Here is a 368-nt window from a genome sequence, read left to right as displayed (position 1 = left end):
CCCCGGGGGCAGCACCCCCCCCGGGGCCCGCCGGTCCCGCTGCCACAGCCACTCACCCAGTCTGGAAAGCAGGCTGGACATGCACCAGACGAAGAAGAGGATGGCGCAGATGAAGCCCAGCTGCTGCAGCAGCATCTCCCGCCTCTTGCGAACTTTCCTCAGCATCAGATGCATGGTCTTCGGAGGGGCGAGCGGCGTCTCGTCCGGCTCCATCGGAGCGAGCGCGGGCGCCGAAGGGTCGGTCGGAAAGACGGGATCACTCCCGGCGGTTTCCCGCAGACGGCTCCATGTCGGGCGAGCTGCAGCGCGGAGAGAAGCCGATGCCCAACGCCTCAGGTCGGCGGCGGCGGAGCAGAGAGGCAGGTGGA

General features: G+C 68.8%; 1 protein-coding gene across 2 annotated transcripts in view; it reads right to left on the bottom strand.

Annotated features, from left to right (window-relative positions):
* SLC24A4 (solute carrier family 24 (sodium/potassium/calcium exchanger), member 4) overlaps positions 1 to 335 on the bottom strand; it is a 92,196-nt gene extending 91,861 nt beyond the window's left edge. For both annotated transcript variants that reach the window (XM_014957681.1, XM_014957682.1), the window contains exon 1: positions 57 to 335. In XM_014957681.1, coding sequence (XP_014813167.1) covers positions 57 to 213 — 157 coding nt within the window. In that variant the 5' untranslated portion in view covers positions 214 to 335. The remainder of the gene's footprint in view (positions 1 to 56) is intronic.
* Between the last annotated feature and the right edge of the window lie 33 nt (positions 336 to 368).

Source organism: Calidris pugnax, unplaced genomic scaffold, assembly GCF_001431845.1.
Source record: "Calidris pugnax isolate Ruff unplaced genomic scaffold, ASM143184v1 scaffold211, whole genome shotgun sequence".
Lineage (NCBI taxonomy): Eukaryota > Metazoa > Chordata > Aves > Charadriiformes > Scolopacidae > Calidris > Calidris pugnax.
Note: the sequence above shows the minus strand (reverse complement) of the source record. Positions and strands in the feature narration are given on the sequence as shown.